Source organism: Thalia democratica, chromosome 2, assembly GCF_965202585.1.
Source record: "Thalia democratica chromosome 2, ktThaDemo2.hap1.1, whole genome shotgun sequence".
NCBI classification, from domain to species: domain Eukaryota; kingdom Metazoa; phylum Chordata; class Thaliacea; order Salpida; family Salpidae; genus Thalia; species Thalia democratica.
In genome coordinates, this window is record NC_139166.1 from 35,537,887 (window position 1) to 35,554,395 (window position 16,509).

General features: G+C 24.4%; 2 protein-coding genes across 4 annotated transcripts in view; both read left to right on the plus strand.

The window, feature by feature from the left end:
* Positions 1-2,649: 2,649 nt before the first annotated feature.
* LOC145830144 (phospholipid phosphatase 1-like) lies at positions 2,650-4,013 on the plus strand. Its single transcript, XM_082938037.1, has one exon. It carries the CDS (start codon positions 2,689-2,691, stop codon positions 3,556-3,558), a length of 870 nt encoding a protein of 289 aa, XP_082794163.1. The 5' UTR covers positions 2,650-2,688; the 3' UTR covers positions 3,559-4,013.
* Positions 4,014-4,017: 4 nt separating this feature from the next.
* The window catches only part of LOC145830143 (protein NDRG1-like), a 28,724-nt gene continuing 16,232 nt past the window's right edge, over positions 4,018-16,509 (plus strand). For all 3 annotated transcript variants that reach the window (XM_082938035.1, XM_082938034.1, XM_082938036.1), the window contains exons 1-8: positions 4,018-4,093; positions 6,028-6,157; positions 7,146-7,266; positions 7,496-7,558; positions 10,734-10,794; positions 12,116-12,202; positions 15,463-15,519; positions 15,755-15,858. In XM_082938035.1, coding sequence (XP_082794161.1) covers positions 4,034-4,093; positions 6,028-6,157; positions 7,146-7,266; positions 7,496-7,558; positions 10,734-10,794; positions 12,116-12,202; positions 15,463-15,519; positions 15,755-15,858 — 683 coding nt within the window. In that variant the 5' untranslated portion in view covers positions 4,018-4,033. The remainder of the gene's footprint in view (positions 4,094-6,027; positions 6,158-7,145; positions 7,267-7,495; positions 7,559-10,733; positions 10,795-12,115; positions 12,203-15,462; positions 15,520-15,754; positions 15,859-16,509) is intronic.

Here is a 16,509-nt window from a genome sequence, read left to right on the forward strand (position 1 = left end):
CAAAGTAATTTTTAAGATATAAGCAATCATAGTCAGTGACCTTAATAGGTTCCTAATGGAAAGCCAAACCGTAAACTCCAGAAAAGATTATTTCATTTATCTTCCCATTTTTTTACCCAATCTTCTGCAAGTTTTCACAGAAAGTCTATTATTAAATTTTTAAAAGATTGATCACAGGAATTTTTTGAACTTTGAAAAACAAAAAATCTTAAAAAAAACACTTATTTTTTTTTTTAATAATATAATTTTTTTAGTTTATTAATATTTTCAAAATTGCAATATTCAAAGTCTTTTAAACTAAAAAATGAACATTTCCTGAAAGTTTGAGGTCTCTAGCTCAAAAAACAAAGAGAAAGATAGATTTTTAGTGATTTTTTAAATTTCTAAGAAAATTTACCCCAAAAAATTTGCGGTTACAAAATACAATATCTCTAAAGTTAAATAAGATTTTTAAATTTTATAAAAAAACTGGCTTGTAGTTTGTACTTAGCTTTCATATAAGAGCTAATGTTAAAATAGTAAAAAAAAAGAATGTTGGACCCCCTATAGTTTTTTTAAAGTTTTGGTCAATATTGTTTGTTATATAATTAAATTTATATATATAACATTGAATAAAATATGTTATAACTAATTTTTAAACTTTATACTAAAAATTTTAAATAAATTATCTAACAAAAAAAAAACTTTTGGTAATTACCTAGGATGATGTTGTACTAATATCTAACTGAAAATATATTACATTCCATGTCATTTCTAACCATAACTTTATGCCTAAGGTCCTAATATGTTTAGTGAAAAAGATACTTTGTTCTAAACAAGCTATATAGAAACTAAAATAGAATTAAATTTATCTATCATACACTGAAAAAAAAAATTCAATATCTAATTTTTTTTATTTACAGTATTGTTGTTGATATAAAGTGTTGTATTGACATAATTGGGTAATATTGTAAAATTAAAGTGATTAAATATTTAAGTTTTATTAGTTAATGATAAATAAGTTAAATTTTATTTATATATTTATAAAATATCAATTTTTAGCCTAAAGTTAAGATTAAAAAAGGCATCAAGTACACTAAAATTTTGGCTTGATATTAGTGCAACATAATGCTAGGTAATTACCAAACTTTTTTCCTATTTTTTGATCTTTATCTTTTTGCTTTACAGTTTAAAAAAAATAAGTGTGAATAAATCTTAAGAATCTTCTAATTATTTCGAGGAAATTTTTCTAAAAATTTAAGCTGTCTAGCTTAAGTTTTTTTTTGTTTTTTATTGGTTACACGACATTTCAAATTCTGACAGTTTTAATTCTTATCAAATATTGAAATAACCATATCTCAAAAAGTTTAATAAATTTAAAAAAATAAAGAAAAAATATGTAGGTATTTTTTATGGGGATGGTTCAAGTATGCACAAAGGATCACTTTTGCCAAGGTGTCCAAGGGGGTAAATACCTAAAATATGTATTTAAAATAAATCGTACTTGACTTATCTTAAATTAAACACAGTGTTTTTATTTTGTTAGAATTCTAAAAGTTGTTAGTGTTTTATTATATGTTTTCTAAAAATTTTTGTTTTTGTACTAGTTTTTGATAGAAAGTTTATACCAGGGTTGCCAAAAAATCTGGAATCCTGGAAAAACTTGGAATTTGACAATCTAGGAAAAAATACCTGGAAAAGATTGAAATTTGAGAAATTAAAAAAAAGCCTGGAATTTTGAACAAAAATCATTAAAAAACTGAAATTTTAATTAACTTAAACATTTTAAGTAGTAAAATTTGGATTTGACACCAAAAATCTATTGTATAGATAAATTTGTTTTTCATCATCAATTTTTTTATTTATTAAAAAACACATTTAAAAAAGCTTTCAGATATCTTTTCAATGTTGTTATAATATTTAACACAGTTTTTACCTTAAACTTATTTTTTAACTAAAAATAAACCCTAAAAGTCTAACTTTAAAAACTTGGAAGAATGTTTGAAAACCTGGAGAAACTTTGCCAAAAACATTTGACAACTTTGTATACACAAATCACTCAATTTAAAAATTTCAAAAGTTTATTGATTTGTTTTCATTTAGCACATAGTCAGAATAAAGTTGCTTAAAACTGATAAAAGTATGGTATAAATTTTAGTTTTGTATAATAACTTTTAAATATCTAGTTAAAAATAGTTGTGTCATAAAGAGTAAAATAAAAAAGATCTGTAAAGGTTTAAATTAGAATTATTAATTATACTTTCTGGTTTGAAGTTACTTTTAAGATATAAATGTTTTTATGAAAACATTTAAGACTGTAGAAGTTTTACTTGAAACTAAACTAAAAAGTAAAACATTACAAAAAATAACAGCAATAAGAATATTAAAAACATGTAATTTATGTAGTTTTAAGTTATAGAATTCTTGTTATTTTCAACAAATTAAATTTTCACAATTTTTTGATTAAAAAAGTTGCAGCTATGCATTTAAAATTTTTATAATATGCTCTATTTTTATTTAAAATTGTTGTTATCATATTATAATGTTTTAACGATTTACTTTCAAAAGTTTAGTTATTTATTATTGGTTCTGAACCACCAAGTCTGTAATTACTAATTTAGATTTAATTAAAATACTTATATGAAATAAAAATGTTTTTTCCGCAGAATATAGTACGTTATTAAATTTTTACTTAATAGTCTGTTAAGGATGGATAATAAATTATTTATGTCATTTGTTTATGATATTGTTTCCTTGCTTGTCTTTGCTATTCCTATTGTGGTTTTTAACTCTGACACAATACCTACAACAATAAATGGATTTTATTGTCGTGATACCGGCATAAGATATCCTTATCATGATGGTCAGGTACCTTCATGGGCATTATTTATTGAAGGATTTTTTTATGTTTTCACTGGATCTTTAGTAATTGAGTTTCTGTTTATTAAATTTCAAAAGACAAAATATATTAAAGAAAGTTCAAAAGAAAAGTCGCTAAAAACTGTTTTATTTTTTGAAGTGTATAGAGCTGTTGGATACTTCTTAATTGGTGTTTGTGCAAATCAATTTTTTACTGACATTGGAAAGCACACTGTAGGAAGACTCCGCCCACATTTTTGGGATTTATGCAGGCCAAATGTAACTTGTACAACTGATAATATGAATGACTATATCAGTGATTACAAGTGTTTAAACACAGAACATCCTCTTATTAAGCCAGAAAAGTTTGAAGACCGCTTACTAGATGCTAGAAAGTCTTTTCCTTCAGGACATTCATCATTTGCTTTATACTGTGCTATTTTTTTTGTTTTATACTCTGAATATCGCCTTGGTAAGATCTTAAAGCTTAGACTTGCTCGTCATTTTTTCCAATTGATTGCTATGGCATGGAGTCTATGGGTTTGCGGAACAAGAATTGTAGACTTCAAGCACAGATTTTCTGATGTTGCTGCAGGGATGATCATAGGCACAGTGACTGCAACTTTTATATTTTTTGTTTACAGAACATCAAGAAATTTATATGAAAAGGTTGATAAGGCTGGAAGTTCAAATAGCATACCTATGGTTCAACAATCATAAGATTTTTAAATGCATCTTTTTAAACTATCCATTTTGTCTTTTTGAACTACAACCACAAGTGTATAATAGTGTTTTTTCAGTTTCTTTTTTTATTGATTTTTTAATTATGTTAAAAATCTTACAAATTATTTTTTACAATACTAACTACTGTACTTTATACATGTTTTTTTTTAAAAACAAAGTTCAATTTACCAAGAAATAAATTTTGTTTATATTATGATTTTTTGCTTATATTACACAACTATTTTGATAATAAGTATTTGATTTTATCTATAAACATATATTTTGTTCTAAAATCATATGTGTTGAAATTTAAAAAAATGATTCCTTGTATATTTTAATCGTCTAGTTATACTGTTTACCTTTCTATTTTTAATAAAAGTATCTCGGATTAGCTTTACCTCTTTTTTAATGAGACATTTAAATATAAGTTTCCAAATAACTGTTAACTATTTTTTTAGTTTATACCTAAAGTATGGGCATTGAAATGAAGAACATTTCAAGTGATTTTAATGGAAATTTAAATTCCCTAGAGGTTTGTTTACAGTTATAAATAGTTTATAAATGACAAAATAGTGGATTTGATTTAAAGTACATTAGAAATTTTACTTAAAATTTAGTTCTTTTTAAAGAAGCTTTAAATTATATATGTAATGAATTAATATTAAATCATATTCAGAATAATTTTGTTATATCGTTTGTTATTTCTAAATAATTTTTTAATATAAAAAATCAAAAAACTATTATTTGTTATATAGTTTTAAAATAATTACTTTAGCTAAAGTTTATGATTTCTATATCTGCATATTCTTAAAGCTGTGTATAAACTTTATTGAGAGTATTTTACTACTTATAGCAATAAATAACAGGGTTTCCACTTTACCTGGAAACCTGGAAAAACCTGGAGTTTGAGAAATTAAAAAAAAACTTTGAAAAACTTTGAATTTTGAACAAAAATTACTAAAAAACCTGGAATTTTAACAACTATCACATGTTCAGTAGTAAAATTTCGATTTGACTCAAAAAATCTATCATATAAATAAATGAAAATTGTCATCATCATGATTATTAAAAAATCACAATTTAAGTACCTCTACAGTATCTTTTCAATGTTCTTATACTATTTAACACAGTTTCTTACCTTAAACTTAACTTTAAACTAAAAATAGACCCAAAAATGATTACAGTGCTTAATCACTTATCTAGACTTTGCTTATCTGAACGCTCACTTATCTGGACAGTTTCAGTCACAAGAATGTTCAAAAAATTTTCAATATTAAACTCTAACATTTTTGTATGAACTAAATATTTAAGCTCTTATGCTGTAAGAAAATTTTAAACTGATTTCATAAATTCTACAATTTTGTTAATTATTTTGACGTAATGATACTACTAAAGATTACATTATATCTTTGTTCAAATCTAGCTTAGTTATCATTAATCTGTAAGCATGTAAAGTAATTCAGTTTAGACATTTTTTATTTAATAAATTAATTTTTTTAGTTTATATTTTCTCTTAAACAAAAATTAATCTATTCTCAAAATTGATAGTTAGGGCAGTTGGGATTACAAATGATAAATTTTCCATGCTTGACCCTCAAAAAACGTATATCGTTAGTAAGTCTGATGTTTTTCTACTTATAAAAAATGAATTAATCAAAAATTTAGCTTTTATTATTTATCATTTTATTATATATTACTAACAATTACTATGTATTTGTTTTTGTTATAATACTTTTATTTTTAATTGCATTATATGCAGCAGTTATATTTCTAAATGAAAAAAATATTTTTTGTACTTATCCAGATTTTTGGTTATCTGGACATGTTAAATGAAAAATCTTACCCGACGTGTCCGGATAAGTGGATAAGCACTGTACTTTAAAAAACCTGGAAAAAATTTGGAAAACCTGGAAAAAATTTTGAAAAAATGCGTGGCAACCCTGAAATAAGTAAATTTAAAGGTTTAAGCTATTTTTTATGACATGCTATGTTTTAAACTTAAAAGTTAAGGGCATACACTTTTATTTAGCACCAACTTATAATTTTACACTTGCAACTTTTTTAATCATACCTAATATTAATTGTTGTAAAAAAGCCCTTACCTCCTTTTTGTTTCTGTGGTATTCCTTGCAATAAAAAAAAAGCTTCCCAATTTATTTTTAAACTCCTTTTTCAAATTCCTTTTGAAAATCATAACAATTTTTTTTCTTAATTTTGGAAGTTTGTTTAAGGGCATAGGGAATCCAAATTTTTTTTGATCTCAAGGTGGACGTTACCCCCCTATACCCTTATCTCAAAGCTTTTTAATTCATTGAAATTTATTTTCAAGCTTACATATTAGTAATAATGTTTTATAAAAAGATTCTTGAACTTTTGAAAGTTAACATTTATCTTATTTAGTATACTTAAGTATTTTAAAACAAAAAATCTTAGTTTTTGATAATGAATTAAAATGATTTTAAACAGTCTCAAGTAACAGTTGAATTCACTTACAACTATAAGAATGCCAGTTGCAGTGCTAAATTAAAAGTAGTTAGAGAAGGAAATCCCAATAATAAGTACAAAATGATTACTATTCATAATGTTGGATTGAATGGTAAGTTGAATGCAGCTGCATTTTTGGTATATTTTAGTTAAGAACAATGATTTTTTAAGTGTAATCATTAAAATGTATAAAAATGTTTAAAAATGTAGTGTGTACAACAGTTTATATTCTAAAAGTTTACAACTGTAGTGCTAAAACTTTATGAAGTATAAGTATTTTTACTGGACATAAAAATTTTAATAGATTTTCAAATACAATTAATATTTTCAATAGTTTCGTTTAGCCTACGGTAATATTATATTAATTTTAGAGTTCTTAAAATTTTTAGATATTTCTTGTAGTTTTTAAAATCTACAATTGTAGAGGTTAAAAAACTTCAGGAACTTTTTATATAATATTTTTAATTTTTTAAAGAAACATATAAGTTTAAATTTTAAAGTTTCAAGTTTAAAAGTTAATTAATTTCTATTTTTTCTTAGGCTACTAAAAGTATTTACCTCAAATTTATGTGAAATGATACTATATTAGTTACAGATATTTCAGTGTTAGAATGATAAAAAATTCATATGTAAAAATTTCATGATTAAAGTTCTTAAATATGTCCGTTATAATTAAAATACATTCATTCTCATAACATTTTTTTTTTTTTAATAAATAAAGATCATCTAAAAATTTAAATTACATTTAAAACTGTTTGAAAAGATATATTTTTAATGAGTAAGTTTTTATTGGTATTTAGTGTGCACCTTGTATGAGAAACTTATTAAACTCTTCACTTTTTAATTCTTAAATCTAAAAACGACTATAGAAAAGGTTATCCAAATTTAAATCTAAAGAAAAAAACAAAAATCAGCTTGTAAAAAAAACAATTAAATGTTTCAAATTCATTTTATTTTATACAAGGGTATTATAAGTCACCCTAAAAAATAACTTGTACCTATTATGTTATTATTATTGTTGTTAAAATGTTATCTTTATACTTATATAATTTATATAATACTTATTAGTTCTTTAGAATTCTATATACATTTATTAACAGCTTCATCCAACTTCAGTCCTTTATTAAGCAGCGAGTTTATGCAGTCAGTTATGGATAGATTTTGTGTATACCATATTATTTTACCTGGTCAAGAAGATGGTGCAAAAGATCTTGGGCAAAAGTCAATTAAGAGTTTCAATTAGTTTTGATCTAAAGATGTTTTTTATTAATAACACTTAATATTATCTTTATTTAATTTTTGTTAAAACAACTTCTAAATATCACTTTTACACCAAAGAAAGATTATGTACGGTAATCATTGTATATTTTTGATAAAAAATAACAGGGCTTAAAAAGTTATATATGTGTATTCAACAATAGTAAGAGTTCATTTATTTTTTAAATTGCAGTTTTATTTATCCATCTATGGATCACATAGCAGAAGCTTTACCAAAGGTTCTTGAAAAAATAAAGTGAGTTATATGTAATTAAAAAAAAATTGTTTTGTTGTAAATATGGTAGTAAATATTTGGTATTTAATACCTTATAAACCCTTTTCTTTTTCAAACAAGCAAAGTAATTATTTTCTTACTTAAAGGAGTTGATTTTTTGTACATTTTACTTAAATAAATTTATTTGAGTAGTATAGTTTATACTTAAAATTAAGTTATTTTCCTACAACAAGGCTTTGATTCAGGGTTGCCACATGGTCAGGAAATCAGGAAAAGTCATGAAAAACTAAAAAAAAAAAAGTCAGGAAAAAATGGCGGTTTTTGAAAAAAGTCAGGAATAGTCAGGAAGTTTGACAAAATTATAAAAAAAGTGAGATTTTGTCAGATTAATTTACAAAATTCCTTATTTTCCAAAGCCTTCAAATAGTAAAAAAAGAATTAAAAATCCTTTAAAGTCAAACTAAAATTGCAAAATTTTCCTAGAAATCTACAAAATTATTTAATTTCCTAATGCCTTCATCTGGTATAAATTAACAAAATATCCTTTGTAAAACTGCAAAAATTTTCTATTAACATATTGAACAACTACCCTACACGAACAAGCAGTTTTTTATGCTCTTTAGTATTGATGATCTGTGGTAAGGACACTTTCACAGTGAAACTGTGATATACACAAACATTTTCTTGCATTTCTTTAGTTATGGGATATCTCTTATGCAACCTTTTTTGACATTGTACCAGAGTACCCAGCCTGTTGTTGTCTTTATGCATGAGGATATTTCTTGCTTGGTAATTAAATTGCTGTGTATCATTATGAAAGACGTGATAGTTACAAACCTCAGCTTAACCAGTTATTCAAAGTTAAATTAAATGATCAAGCTTCCCTAAAACCTGCCCTTGATCTTAATTGTGCTGCAACCAATTTGCTTGCAAATTTGAAGAAAAAAGTCCTAATTTAGGAACAAAAGGTCTTAAATTTCATAAAAGAATATAGATTATTTTTTATAAAAGCGGTTGAAAATCTCCGGAGCAGAATGGCTATTGGAAGTACATATGTATAAAATATGTCATGCCTAAATCCGCATAGCCTTGAAAAATTAGGAGTGACAATTGTTGTTAAGCGTTTTGTTAACATTGTGCGCTCCTTAACATAGTAAAAAATGTGCTCCAACTCTGAAGGTGATACTAGCATTGAACAATTTAGAACTTTGGTAAATTGTCCAATGAATGCATTAAAGCAGTATTTCTGAACCTTTTTCTAGTGACGCACCTTTTCCAAAGTTCAACTTTTCCGCGGAACCCCTAATTTTAATTTTACATAAAATGTTTGATTAAATAGATGTTCTTTTTTAAATTTCGAAAGGCTTCGCGGAACTCCTGAGAGGCGTCGCGGAACCCTAGGGTTCCGCGGAACCTCATTTCAGAAGCACTGCATTAAAGTTCAAGAGCTTTAAGCAAAAGAAAGATTGCTCGGACCAGTTCTATTTTGAAACATTAAAATTTCCTGCCAAATCTTCTCTCGGAAAGTTGTTGCAACCATTATTTGTGTTGCACAATGACCAGGCTGAGGTCGAACTAGATTTAGTATTAACAAAGCTCTGCTTGAAAACAGTATGAAATTAGAAACTATTTCATCCAGAAGAAAGTTAAACATTATATGTATGCATACAAACTAGAACTGTATGAAGTTAGAAAATACAAGTATTTTGCTGATAGAGCTGTTTGTTGCAAATACATCAATCATACACAGGTGGTTCAAGTGATGTAATGGAAGTTAGATGATTGAATTCATCAAAAAAACTGTTATATCCTGTATGAAAATAAGATTAAAATATTTATAAGTTTCAAGTGTTTGATTATGTATTTTAGAATAAGTTTAAGTTAAGAGTTTAGATTTAGAAAAGTCAAGAAAGTTTTAGTTAAAAGTCAGGAAATTTTTCTTAGCTTGATCTGTGGCAACCCTGTTAATTAGTTGTAATATATTTAATTTTTTTACAAGTTTACAAATAATATTAAGTTTCTTAATTAAGTTGTGTGTTAAGTTAGTTCTATGATTCTTAAAAGCTATGATAAACAAACTAAACCATTTAACATAAGTTTATAAGTTTATGTGAAGTAAATAAGTTTTTGTTTATAGTTTAAACTTTATAAAATTTATTCAAATCTAAGATGTAAGTATGGTTTCGGGGTATAAATTATACTTTTGGTTTTTATTATCTACACCTTAGCTGTAAGTTTACATCTTCAAAATGTTGTATAAGCTGTGTTTATATAAAAAAAAATATGTTAAATATAATTATAGTCACCTCCCGCGAATCTACGCATCCATTTAGTTATGTACTCTCTTTTAAAGATTTTAAAAAATTTGAAAAAAAAAATTTGAAAAACCTTTAATAATGTAAGTTTGTTGTTTGTATGACTTGATAATATATATAATATTATTATTTTTGTAAAAATTTAAATTTTAAGAATATAAAAGAAGATAGATTTTTAATAGAATTGAGATTTTGGTTTTTTAGTTTGTGCCTTCCATAATAAACTTATTGAACTTTATGGCTTTGCTCTTTGTATTTTAAGTATCTTAGCTCACTTGAAACTTTTAATTCAAACAGGTTACAGTTTTCAATTTCTCACAATGTTTATAGCGTAAAGTTAAATTTTGATTCAATGAATCTTTTACTTGTAGCTAATTTGATCCTTCGTTTCTTTTTATTATATAATATTTAATATAGTTGTTTTTGAAATATCTTTCTCTAATACCATGCAAGACAAGTTTAATCTTTGATGGGCAAGGAAAAAAGTATATTTTTTTGTATAGATAAAAACTTTTTATTATTAAAAAGCTTTTCACATATATGTACAACTTCAGTAAAAACTATTTTTGTAAACAAAAAAAGTGGGAAAGTCTCCATACTGTATAAAATCAAATTTATTAAAAGAAAATAGCCAATATAGTAGGTATATTTGCTACCTCTCGTTTAGTTACGCACTTTTGCAGTGGACACAATGTGCCTAGATTCGCGAGAGGTGACTGTATTAAAAAAAAAAAATTACAGGTTAACTTAATGAGTAGACTGTCTTAATATTTTTGAATATTATATTTGTTTTAAAAAGAACTTATATTATATCAATTATTTTACTAATGTATTTAAGATTATGAGTATACTAAATTTTCTATTGTTTGTTTTTTTTTCAGTGTAAAGAGAGCCATATTTTTTGGTGATGGAGTTGGTGCTAACATTCTGATGAGATTTGCTGTAAGAAATTTTTTAATTCTTATAAGTATAATGTCAGCTCTGAATAAAAAGACTTCAAAATAATTTGCTTTTTTAATTATATTTTTAGAACGTACAAACACTATTTTAAAACCTTTCTAATTATGATCTCTATTTATTACCAGCCTCTGCATTAAACAATTTATAGGAACTTTTTTTTAAATAATGCTTAGTTTAAGAGCATAGGGCATAAGAGTAATCTTTATTTCAAAACTAATACTCAGTCTTATACAAAAGCTTACAGTATATACTATAAGTCAGTTTTTATAGAATTTAAAATATAAACATTTTTTGAGATAAAGTCATTTTGTAAAAAGAGCTTCCGGTACAGTTGTATGGACTGGGACCTTAATTTTTGAATTATAAATTTTAACAGGAATTTAAAAATTCACTTAAAATCTATCTTTTTTAAGCTAGAGACTTCATATGTTCCAAAAAACATTCTTTAAATAGTTTAAAGATTTTAAGTGTTAGATTTTTTAAAGAATTCAATAATAAAAAGAAAACAGATAGTTTTTGAATATTGTATATTCGTTATTCAGACTTAGAGTATTCCTTCGCTTAAAACATTTAAATATTAATAATATTTATACTGAAATTTTTTTAAGAATGTTGGTTAAAAAGTGTATATAATTTTTAGTGATATAGACTTTTTTGCTTTTTTGTTTGCAACTTCCATAACGATCCTATTGAACATACCAACTTTGACTGCTTATATATCAAAATTAACTTTTGTTTTGATTTTGTAAATCAGTATAAAGTTTCTGATAGCTATGATCGAATTCTACAAAATCAAATCAATTTATAAAAAACTAGGTGGATCATATGCCCTTAAATTAAAAGTCTAGAAGAGTATTGATTTGAAGTTTTAGTTTGGTGTAAATTAAACTTTCAATTGTAGTGGTTACTGTTTTCAAAACAATAAACAATGTTTTACAATAAAACTCTGGTCTGGTTTATATATCTGTATTTGTTATTTCAGGATATTTATGAGCTACACACACACTTTTTAGTTTTTTTAAAGCTCAAACATATAAATCAAAAATACTATTAATAATAGCTACCTTTTTGTATGTGCATATTTTGCAAAAAAACAGGTTAAAAATGTAGTTGTTTTTTTATTTTAGATATTTAACTCAAAATTTTAAAAATATTTAAAATTGTGCACGCTAAAATGTTAATAAATAAATAAAAAGCTCAAAGTTTAGTGCTCATTTGATAAATAATGCTATTTATCATAATATTTTTTTTTTCATGTTAGAGTGTTTAATTATTTTAAAAATAACTATTTTTTGTGTTGCAGATGAATAACAACAATATAATCGATGGCTTAATTTTAGTTAATTCCTGTGTCACAACCAAAGGTAACCTATCATGGCTTGGAGAAAAAGTTAGTTAATATGTTTCATGAAAAAAACATATTGAGTTGTTTGATATTATATGTTTGGTATTTAGCAAAATGTATTTAAATAAGTTTAAAATTAGATTTCTTATATTTAAACGAACAGGTCATAGAAAAATTTATATGTTTCTTAATAAAGTGTAAGCAAATTAAAATTAAGGTTTAGTGTGACTTCTTTTAAAAGGTTTGTGCTTTTAAGTAATAAATGGTAAAATAGACACTATTAATCAAATTTATATCGCGATTTTTATTAGTCCATTAGAAAACTTAAAATATTTTTTTTCAAATATTATAAAATTTTCTAATAGTATGGATTTTATTTCATTAAGTTTTACTAAACATTATGATAATAATTAAGGTTCAATATATAATAGTTTGGTTTAAAAATTTTGTATAATTACTACGCTATTATGTATCTTATAGTTTAGTAATACTTCTACTTTGAAGTAAATAATAAAGATACAACGTTGTAAAATCTCCTTAATTTTTTAACCTTCAATAACTTTAACTATCAATGATAATTTTTCATTGAAAAAAACTTTTTAGAAATAGACAATGCGACCCAAAATTGACTGCAAACTAGAAAAATATATCACTATTTTTATTTTCTATCAAAAATAAATTTTCAAATACCCCTTGATTTAATTAAAAAATGCTTCAAATTAAATAAGTTTCTACTAAAACCAAAGTTATTATACTTCAACTAAAAGTAATTCAGCATATTTATTGACATTCTATTTGTCTACTAAACTAATAAAACAAAGAAAAACTAAGAGATTTTTTGATTATCTGTTTTATTATAAGCTTGTAACGTTGATGTTTGAAACTAAAAGAAAATTTTCTTGCCCTTAAAAACCTATTGCTTACTTGCAATTTAATTAAACCATATTTGTAATTTAGATAAATAAAGAATGTTTTTGTAACAAAATAGTAGATTTCTGCTGAAAGGCCGAAGCTTGGTTACTGTGATAGTTTTTAAGCTATACCTGCATATTTTATTACAAGTAAATAACTAGAATTTAGTTGTTCAATAGATTAATTTTGTATTAGAACTAACTTTTTTGTACATAAAACCAGTAAATTTGATCAGATATTTTGAGATATTAATGTAAATTTTATGCGAATTTCAAAAGATCTAGTCAAGTAGATTTATATAATTTGAAATTCAGTACCATTTTATGAAAATTAAAGTCTACAAAGTGTATTAAATTTTTTAATAAAAATTTACTTTCTCTGTATAAAAAAAAGTCTTAATTTAATAACTAAAAGCAGAGTTACTCGTGATAGTTTTTTTTAATTGTGTTAGATTTTGTGATCACATTAAGTTCTATCATTTATTTATTTTTTCTTTTTCCTATACTGTATTTAAATTAAATGTTAGGCCCTATTCGTCTTGTTCGTTGTTTTGTAGATTAAGTAGTAGTTAAGTTTAAGCATTTTATTTTGGGCTTTTAAGTAACATGTTTAGTTAAGGGCATAGGGGATACAAGATTTTATAGAATTCTTATTAAATTTTAGGATATTAATTTTTATAGAATTATAGATTTAATTTACATAAAATAACATTGGCTCTTATATGAACGTTTTAAGTACAAATTACGAGCCAGATTTTATAGAAATTGAAAAGTAATATTTATCTTTTAAGATGTTGTAATTTTTGTAAAAAATTCCGATACAAATGTATGGATCACAAATTTTTTAAGGTCAATTTTCTTGGAAATTTTAAAAATAACTAAAAACCTATCTTTTCTTTCATGAGACCTCAAACTTCCAGGAAACGTTCCCTTTATAGTATATAAACTTTGAATGTTGCTATTTTGAAAATATTAAAAAATATAAATTTTAGATAAAAAAAGAAAAACGGTGGTTTTTTTTTAATAAAACTTTTATTATTTAAAATTTAAAAAAATTTGCATTCAATCTCTATATTTTTGTTATGGAAATTTGAAGAATATTGGTCGAAAAATGAATGGGAAGATAGATTTTTAATAAAATAGTCTTCTCTCGCGTTTTTTGTTAAAGATTAACCATTAAGGACCTATTGAGCACACCGACTTTAATCGCTTATTTATATCTCAAAAGTTTCTTTGCGTTTTTAAAACGGTTAAAAACGTCTGATAGCTCATATAAAACTCTATAAAATAAAATTAATTTGTAAAACTCAAGGTGGACTTTAAGCTCCTACCTATGCCCTCAATCAAGTGAAAGTCACTAGGTATTGCAATCAGATTATAAGTGTAATCCCATATAGACTTGTAAACTCGTCAAACACGTGTGCTTAACAGTTGTGTTTAGGTGGTAAATATATATGTTTACTTGCACATACTGCTATTAAAAACGGAATTAAACTAAAAAAATTTGAGTCAGTGAAATTTTAGCAATTTGGAAATTCTGTTCAATATTGAGTATTTAATACATTATAATTAGGTTCTTAAATAAATAATTAGTAATATTTACTAGTGCTTTGTTGACTTTTATTTAGCATATTTTGGTTAGAATTTTTTATTGTTGGATACTTAAACTATTTTAAATAACTTCGACCGCGAGTTTTTTCTATTTAGTACACAGGGTTGCCACTTTACCTGGAAAAACCTGGAATTCAATAATTTAGGCAAAAATAACCTGGAAAACCTGGAATTAGAGAAATTTTGACAAAAACCTAGAAAAACCTGGAACTTTGATCAAAAAACCTGGAAAACCTGGAATTTTTAATAATTTTAACATTTTCAGTACTAAAATTTGAATTTGACACAAAAAATCTATCATATAAATAAGATTTTTTTGTCACCATCAAATTAAAAATTTATTAAAAAACTATATAAAGTAACTTTATAGCATCTTTTAAATGTTTTTGTACTATTTAACACAGTTTCTTTTATGAAATAAACTTAAAACTAAAAACAGACCCAAAAATGTTAGTTTTTAAAAACCTGGAAGAAATTTGGAAAACCTGGAAAATTTTTTGAAAAAACAAGTGGCAACCCTGAGTACAGCTCACGAGCAACTTCTTCTAGAAAAAAAGCTTGTTACTTATAAAAGACAGCTGAACCTTGTTATATACTAAGAATTTTTTTGTGCTACATTGATCGCTGTTAAAAATTTTTAGATATATGTTTTATAACTAAAATTCTTATGTTTAAATACTTCTAAATAAACTTTTTTAACCTGTAGTAGACTACTAATGTTATGCCTTTAAATTATTTTGATAATTCCATATGGTCAAGTTAAAACTGCTAATATTTTTACAGCTAATGAACATCAATACTGCACCAGCTGATAAACTCATGAATTATTTATTTTCTCCAGTAAGTTTAATATGATTGTTTATATTAAATAAATCTAAATATATATAAAGAAGTGTAATGTGGTAATGTTTACGATAAAAATATGTTGTAATCGAATATAAAATCTATTCATTTTTTTTTGTTTATAAACATTACACGTTCTATTTTGTGTGTTACATAATATTGAGCTATAAGTTTTAATTGCTTACCAATAACATAAATCTATTCTGAAAAATCTTCAATTAAAAACTTCTAGATAGAGCAAGAAAGACGTCCTATTTTATATGATGCCCAACGTCAACACATGGTAAATGTTATGAATATGAACAATATACAAATGCTGTTTGCTGAATATGAAAGGTTTGTATCATTATTGTAATTTTATTTAATAATTCTTGTTCATGTTGTTTTGAGCTTACTACAATTACATATAAGTATTGTCAAAAAATATCGACTCATCATAACTAGTTTAAATAGTTAGGTATTTAAAGAAAAAATAAACTAATTCAAACGAAATGTTATTACAATAAGTCAAGTTGAGTGCAAGTGACCTGTTTTTATGAATTTAAGTCATAAGGGGTATAACATTTTTTACATAAACTAACGTTGACTTATGTTGCTAAGCTTTGTATATACTAAGCAATAGTTTCTACATAACTGAATTAAATAAATTAACTTTTGAAAAATAATTAGTTTTAAAAAAAGATTTCGATACAAACTTATGAAAAATAAAAATTCACAGCTGAATTGAATTAAGAAAGGTTTATTGAAATTGATCTTCTACATTTGAAAGCAATTTACTTCAAATATTCAAAGTGTTCTAATCAATATTGTTAACAACTTGTAGATATATTAAAAAAATATATAACAGGTTAAACATATGTTGTGTATGTTAGAAAAAAAAGGTAGAAATTAAAAGATGCGTTTCCTACAAGTTTTTCATTGTTTAATAAATATTGTACTGGTAGATTTTAAAATTATTGTTAAATAATAGTAAAAGAATGGTAGATT

Coding starts and splice junctions, on each gene's coding strand:
- LOC145830144 (XM_082938037.1), top strand. CDS start 2,689: ATGGATAATAAATTATTTATGTCATTTGTTTATGATATTGTTTCCTTG.